This window comes from Trachurus trachurus (genome assembly GCF_905171665.1).
Source record: "Trachurus trachurus genome assembly, chromosome: 2".
Lineage (NCBI taxonomy): Eukaryota > Metazoa > Chordata > Actinopteri > Carangiformes > Carangidae > Trachurus > Trachurus trachurus.
The window spans coordinates 5,077,454-5,085,465 of record NC_139914.1 but is presented as its reverse complement, the minus strand read 5'-3'; the positions used below and the strand labels follow the sequence as shown (position 1 = coordinate 5,085,465).

Here is an 8,012-nt window from a genome sequence, read left to right as displayed (position 1 = left end):
AATAGTTAGAAAAATGCTTTATTCAATGTTCTAATCGTTTCCATTGCAAATCTTTACATTCATTGATTTGTGGTAATAGAGACTACCTTAAATTTCAGTACACGACTGTAACATGTTAAAATCAATTCAGAAAACATCTTCATCAGGTAACAGGATCATCTTTGGCAAGAACATCAAAAGTATAAACATCAAACAATGAAAACTGCTGAGATCACAAAACAGCAGCAAGCTGTGTCTTAAGCTCATTGTGGAAACAACAAAGTTCTGTAACAGCAAATTAAATACCAACCAACTTATTAGATTAGTACAACACTAAATAACAAAAAATCAATGACATATAAAAAAGGGAAAAAGGAGTAGAGTTATAAAAGTCTGCACAGTTGTTTGTCGATATCAGTGTAACAACCAACTGCTTCAGACTCATTATGACACCTGAGAGAGAGTATGGAAACAATCTGGGGGTGTGGTCAGAAAAATAAGGCAACTATTGAAATATTTATATTTGCTGAGAGGAGGGAATCAATATATTTCTACTTTCATACAACATTGCCACATGTTAGATTTACTATGGAAGATGAAAACATTTACATTAAAAATATGTTTTTTTATGGCATAGGTCATTGTGTTTCTCATAATATCTAAATGAAAATAGATAAATCATCATCTTAAGAGAAAGAAATTAAGTTATTATAACTTGAGAGTTGGAGTGTTCTGTTTTTCTATTTGCCTATACAGGCTTACTTTACTCTGCATCATCACAGAAGTGCAGTTATGCATGTGTCTATAGTGATAGTCTATAGAGAAGCATTGCATCCAACAAATCAATGTAGTGAGATGAAACATGCTGACTGTGGCTGTTTGGAAATACATGCATATCATTTTTATGTACCGTAACCATAAAACCAAATGTGATATAAAGCAAATGAATGGTAATATATTTTATCATTTAATTTGGATATTAAGTTAAATCCTTCATGCACTGTCTCTTTTAGCTATTTAGGGAACAATTTGACTGATCTCATAGATTTTCATTACAGTTGCTTTTGAAGATGAGTGCTCTGGAGAGAAAGAGAATGAGCTTTAGCCCCAAGGTTTTTTAAACAGTCCCCATCGGATAAAATAACCTGTTTTCATTTTGTTTGACAAAACAGTTCCATTGGCACTGAAGACTGAAAAATGTGTGATGAGGACATGTCGACCATGAGAGAGGCCGCGTGTGTTTGTGACGATCATAGTAAAATAAACCCGACTCCTCATGCGCTGTCTTCAGCAGGTTCATTAGACGTGTAACAGTTGGAACTGTTTTTGCATATATTAAACCACAAACATATACTTTTCTTCAGCTCTGGCTTGTTTGTGAACAGGAAATAATAAATTAAAGTACAAAGTAAAAGGAGAAACTAAATACTGATGATTTGAATGCATAGTGCAAAAGGCCTGACCACTGTCTTGGTCACGTATCTCTAAACTACCAGCTAGTATCATATAACACAAGACACGTCTGTAATAAACTCCTCGTGAAAATCTTCTGTGTGAGTTCTGCCGAGCATGATGTTCACACACTTTGCACCTCTTTGTCTGGGACCTTCATTCACACGTCTAACGAGGCGTTTTTCACACATTGCTGATGTCCTCCAGCCCGCCGTGGCAGTCGTCGCTGGGCAGGATGAAGCGGATGTGCCGGCTCCTCTCCCAGCCGCGGCGGATCTGACGGAGCCGCCCGGCCAAGCAGGGCACGAAGAGAGCCAGGCGGCCCAGCAGAACCGCCAGAGGGAGGATCAGGACCAGGACGAAGGTCGGGGGCAGGCAGAAGCGGTACTGCGCCGGGTCGAAGGCACGGTTCCAGCCAAAGAGCAGCGTGTGCAGCGTGGCCATGGACAAGGCGCAGTAACCTAGTGTGGACTGCAGTGGGGGGAGGAGGGGGGGAGACGGGAGATGTCACTGTGGTGAAATTACCAGCACAATAATCATATTCATGTAGAAAAAAGAGAAAGTGGTCCTTGCAGTGTGTCTCCTCGGTTCAGCCAGTCCAGGACATTAGCTCACTGTGCTGGAGCCTGGAGCAGACTGAGGAAACACACACCGACCTCGTGCTCATCAGTGTGCCACACAAAGCTCCTCCAGGGCCCACTAATTACAAAACCTTCCCAAGGTCAACTCTGGTAGAGACCAGGGCTTTAAAAACAGCCTCCACACAAATGCATAGACTGTAGAGTGGATCATTATAGCCTATTTAAAAAAAATAAAAAATAACCCAGCAAATTAGAGAGAAACAGCCTCGCAGTTAGAAAGGATTGAAAGTCTGCAGGAAAATGAAGAGCGAGACCAAGGACTCTTTTCAGTCTGTACATCATCATACAGTAGATGTTTTTCTAGCTGAAGTGCAAGTGTACTTCTTTCCATTGTGTTTATAATGTGTTATCCATAGGAAGAAAAAAGCTATATAAATTAATCAATGTCAGCATGAAATCCCCTGTACTTAAAGGTAACATGGTGACATCATCTGACATCTTCATGAACTCACATGGGGAAACTTGACAGGAAGAGGTTTCTGTTCTCTGTGTTTGTTTATGGCCACGACACTGTGTGACTGTGTCTTCACTGAATTAGTTGAACATCAGGTTTTACAGCTGCTCTCTCTCTCGCTCAAATGTTGATATGTGCTGTGTTTTCTAAAAGAAGGCCAGTTTCAGTCTGATCCCCACCAGCAGCGTCAACTCAGTGAGAACACGTAGGTCAGGTGGACCATGCTCTGCCTTCGGGGGCTCAGGCTGGACCTCAGTGTGTAATTGGTGGATCCTGAATGAAAGTGATGCTCAGACAACTCTCTCTCTCTCTCTCTCTGAGTGTGCACACTCTTGCCTCGTCAACACACACACAGGCAGAGAGAGTAAACAGCGCTCATCGTCGTGAACACACTGTCCTGCAGCTGTGGGCAAGAGGAGATGTGCCGGGGCAAGAGAGATGCCTTTCATCGCTCAGGCTGTCGGGACATGACTAATCTGACGGCCACCGGATTACGGAAAAGATGAAAGGGGAAGAGGGGAGGAGGAGAAAAAAAAACATTCAGACGGACCTCAAGTACTAGGGAAAAGGAGGGGGAGACGGGAGGAGGGGGAGTGAGTCACAGTCACTCCTGATGGCTCTCCCACAGCCCAACACCAAATCTGGGGCAGCTGCAGGAGGACAAACACTAAACACTTGGGAGTCGCAGTGTGTGTGTGTGTGTGCGCGCTTGTGTGCATGTGTCTATATGAGCATATAATATAGGAGACACTCATTTAGGTTGCAGCTGTCGACACATCAGCCAGATACCAGCCTGTGTCCAGCTAAATGTGTGTTTGTCCATCACTCAGTCAGTCTGAAACCTGTTTGTCGTTTTCCCTGTACAGTATGAAAGAATGGGAACCGTAGTGTGTGTGTGTGTGCGTGTATTGTGTGTGCAGTGTGTGTGTGTACCTGTATGAAGCTGAACTCCCTCCAGTTGACAGTGTTGGCCACTGAGGGCAGCGAGGTGATGGCCAGCAGAGAGAGCAGCCCGAGGGCCATGATGCCCACAGAGACGTACAGCTCCATCCTCCACACCTCCTCATCAACCCACGGGTCCTCCGCGCCCTCCTTCATCTGGAGAAGGACACACACACACACATCGTTATCATCATCATCATCATCATCATCAGTGTGTGCAGAGTAGACTCAGATCCAGAGATTTCATTTAGGATGCACCAGGCTGTTGTGTAAACACTGACATGGAAACAGCATTCATTCATTCACAGCATGACAGTCATTTGTGACCAGAAACTGAGCACCTCAACACCTCAACTCTTTGTGTAATCTGGGATTTAATTATTTTGTTCAAATTCTCTCACCAGGTGTTGGTTTAACTTCATAAAGAGAGCTTTATTTCCTTGACATCATTGCAAAGCTTCTTAGAAAGGGTGAGAATAACTGAATTATCCAATAAAAGTAAAATGATTATGTCTAATTTGTGATAATGTCTGTTAAAGGCTGATCTAAACAGGTGGGTTTTAACACACAACTGAAGGTGAAGTGGTGTTAGCATGGTCAACCCCTTCTTGGAAATCTGGAGCATTTTATTTTCTGTCTAACTGAGGTTGTGTGTCCTTGAGTGTGAGGAGCCGATGAGGTCAGTGCTGCAGCTCTTCGCCCAAACCATTCAAGGCTTTAGAGAAGACTGATAATGATTTTCAACTCAATTTAAAACCTGGTGTTTGTTTTTTCTCTTGTAGTTTGAGTTACAGTAAGAGCTGAGTTGCTGCTATAACGGAGAGTACAGTACGGTAATATATAAGAGTCCAGGCTCCATGAAGTAAAAAGGATGAGTGTACAGAGTAACAGCAGAGTAACTGGATCGACACAACATTGGATAATCATCCTCATGCTCATTTCTCTAAGGTCATTTCTGAGTCATTTACTCTGAATATTTTAGTCAAAGGAGCAAATTGCAAATATCAGAGTGGACTGAATCTTTTTTTTTCTTTTTTTAGCATTACAAGACTGGATATTGTGATTTTAACTGATCCTCTCACCTGTTTCAAAGCCTCTTTGATCAGTTTGTAGCGAGCAGACTTCCTCATTGGCAGAGACAGGCTGTAGATGGCGTGCAGGACTGCGCATAGGAAGCTACAGAGGCCGAACTGCTTCCTGTTGGTCAGCCACCGGTCCAGCCAGCCAGGGAAACGGTTGTACTTGGTGCCCCACCACAGCTGGAGCGCAGCAGCGCACAAACCCGGCAGGTAGACCAGCGCCAACATCACCAGGGCCACGGAGGGGAGGGTGACGTTGACGGTCTCGATGGGCATTTTGTAGAAAACGCTCTTCTTCTCTGTGACGTAGGGCTGCAGGACGTCACGGGCGAAGTTGTACAGGTAGAAGATGACGAACAGCGACGCGGTGCAGATGATGGGAAGTCGCCAGGAGGGAAACAGGTGGAGCGGGAGGTTTTCAATCTCCAGAGAAGAGGAGAGGAGGCCCATGTCCACGGGGATGAAACCCATCCTGCGACACAGCTGCATCACTGAGCTCTTGGCCTTGTGGTTGTCACTGCAAAGGAAAACCTGAGGACAGAAGACAGAAGAGTTCAGAGGTGGCCACTGGAATCGTTCCTCTCTGACTTACTCCTTAAATCTGGACACATTTTCAAATCAAAAAGTATCTCGCATCTGAAGCTGGAACAAGATACGTTTGAAAGTTACTGGAAAGTTTGGACCAACTATCTAGCAATTGATAGGCAAGATGCTGGTTAAGTTTTTTTTTTTTTGACTCCACTCACCTGGTTCTGTTTTCTGTTTATGGTGTAGTAATGACACTATTATTAGTCAGTGCTATACATGTATGCAGCAAGCTATCTTTATTCTATTTGCTATTATTATTATTTCAGTTACTGTTGCTTTTGTCATCGCTATTGTCACCCCACAACAAGCCACTGTTCAGGGAAGAAAACATGGACAAAGAGGGGTGAATATGGGGCAGATAAACCCATTAATATTGTGGTTATTATTGTTGTTTTGTAATTATCAGTTTTTATTTGCATTTTCTTTTTTTTCCTTACCTTTCCTTTTTGACCTGTTTTCTTTCTGTGTAAGCTTTGATGATGGCTCTTTATGAGATATACATGTATGTGCTGTCTTTTTTTGTCTTCAAATAAATAAAAAGTTTAATAACAAAAAAAAGCATCTCGTACCTGCCTGCTTCCATCCCGCGGCCCTAGCTGCAGCGTCCAGGCCGATATGGTGTTAAACCCTTTGACTACAGAACTTTCTGGAAACATATCGGCCAGCTGTTCTGCATTTGAAGGCCCCCCTCTCTTAATCTGTAAACTATTGCTGACGTCCACCAGCGTCTTCCCAGCCAGCGCTGGTTTTAACTCCACCAGCGTGGAGTGGTGCTCGGGGAACACGGCCACAAACACCAGGTCGGCCTGACTGGCCGCCTCCATCTGGGAGGTCACCTGGAAGACAAAGACATGAAACAGAACCGTAAGGTCGTCATCTACATTCAGAGCAGTAGATACACGTTTATAAGAATCACATTAAAATGATGATATGCAGTTGGGCGTCATAAATAGACAAAGGCTGTAAAACACACTGCCAGTAAATTATTAAACATCCAGTTGAGGGAATGACTTTTATGCTGAAATTGACATAAACTCACACACTGATGACACAGAAGGGGGAAATCTTAAAAATGATGGATTAACTGCTTCACTCTGTTCCCACACCACAGCCTTCATCTGAGTATCTAGTAGTTTTGTATTCAGAATAATAGCAACGGTGATTATCTTCAGTGGGGAAGGGCTCAGTAAAATATAATTATCACCTTGAGGAGCGAAACAAAAACACCAATTACACGGTGGAGAGGGTAAAGTGTGTGTTACTGTACCTCAGCCTCTTCAGGGAACAAAGCCACAGAGCGTTTAGGGGTTCGACTTCCCACCACCACTTGGTACCCGGAGGCCACCAGCCTCCTGGCCAGCGAGCGGGAGAAGTCGCCCGTACCCAGGATGCCGATCACCGGGGCGCCGGGCTCTGTCACAGAAGCTTCAAGATGACTGAAGCGTCCTCCTCCTCCTCCTCCTTCGCCTCGGCTTCGGATCAGAGGTTTCCACATCTCATCAGGCATAATGGCGCTGACAAAGCTGCAGAGGGACGACACACACACAGTCCTGGTGTTAGATTGTGATTACTGACATCCATATGAGGTAGCCTATATATGATGTTACTACTTCCTTAATCTAAGACACACACAGTACAGGAGAATGAAGAGGAAACAGCTGTCCAGGTGTTACACTTAAATCAAGGTGGTGAAAGAGATTTCATCCAGCATTGGACCTAGAATAAAAACAATAGAGGAGGAGCATTCATGTGCAGCACATTTAGGTTAATTTATCTGATATATTTCCACTTGGCAATAGTCTGCTCCTTCTTTAGATCACAGAACTGGGCTTCCTATTATCTCTCTGTCTCAATTGACATGTCCTACATCTGTTTCTCTGTACGAGCGGTTACCTCAACTCCAGTGACAGCTACACACGCGGCTAACCCGAGGGAATGAGAGACATATTGATAATCATATTATTTCTATGCACATTAAAACATAAACACGACCTATAGGCTCCGCTTGGATACGGGTTAGATGAGCTCTATAGCTAAGGTGATCATTCAGGAGGAGCTATGCCGAATACACCAGGAAGGCACCACAGCTCAGGAACAGTTTATAGTTATGTTTCAACACTTATTAAAAGTGACCGACAGGTGATTGAATATTAAACCGCCAGGTATCCACGCGGACCGTGGCCTCAGATATCAGCGCGGGCTGAAGCCACCTTGCTTGTTGTCCTTGGCTGAACTCGTGGAAACTTCACATCCGCGTAAAGTTTCCCTCTTTAACACACGGCGACGGAAACAGACCGAGTGGTGAGTTGAGATTTAAAAAACACGTGTTCAGGTGACTTTGTTCAGCTTCTGTTTGTTTCTGTAGCGACGTTTTTAACTTCTTCCAGGTTAGTTACTCACCGCTTCTCCGCTCTCCGTGCTCTCCAGCGCTCCTTCCTGATCAGATGACGCAACGGCCAAAGCCACGCCCCGGCCACGCCTCCACGTGTCAGGTCAAGATAAAGGCAAAACAACGTGCTGGCTTTATATCTGCTAAACGCACAACTTCAATCTCTAGTGCAAATTACAATAAGAAAAATGAACCTAATGTATTTACCAGATAAGAAGGAAGAAAAAAAGAAAAGATGGAGATATGTAGGAGATGGAAATTAGCTGGGAGCTAAATCTGGTGCCATCTTTTCCATCATCAACCATCTTTTCATTTTTTCCTTGTCCCTTATTAAACTAATAAACTAAACTAAACAATAAACAGACTTTCACACAGTGTGAAATAAAAAGGTATGGAAACAAGAGGAGGCCAAAAAATAAAATGAAAGAAATTCCCATGCAGTGATTTGGCTTCGTTGAGACTCAGTAACTGGCTGGTTCAGGGTCAAG

At 43.8% G+C, this 8,012-nt stretch overlaps 1 protein-coding gene across 2 annotated transcripts; it reads right to left on the bottom strand.

Annotated features, from left to right (window-relative positions):
• LOC310995858 (metalloreductase STEAP3-like) lies at positions 1-7,539 on the bottom strand. 2 transcript variants are annotated; one of them, XM_083985025.1, is made up of 6 exons: positions 7,536-7,539; positions 6,403-6,658; positions 5,705-5,971; positions 4,551-5,078; positions 3,460-3,624; positions 1-1,902 (listed from the first exon to the last, which is right to left on the bottom strand). In XM_083985025.1, the coding sequence occupies exons 2-6, from the start codon at positions 6,640-6,642 to the stop codon at positions 1,615-1,617; spliced, it is 1,488 nt and encodes a 495-aa protein (XP_083841151.1). In that variant the 5' UTR covers positions 6,643-6,658; positions 7,536-7,539; the 3' UTR covers positions 1-1,614. The 2 variants fall into 2 exon arrangements, with proteins under 2 accessions (XP_083841151.1, XP_083841150.1); XM_083985024.1 differs by lacking the exon at positions 7,536-7,539 and having other exon boundaries at positions 6,403-6,659.
• Between the last annotated feature and the right edge of the window lie 473 nt (positions 7,540-8,012).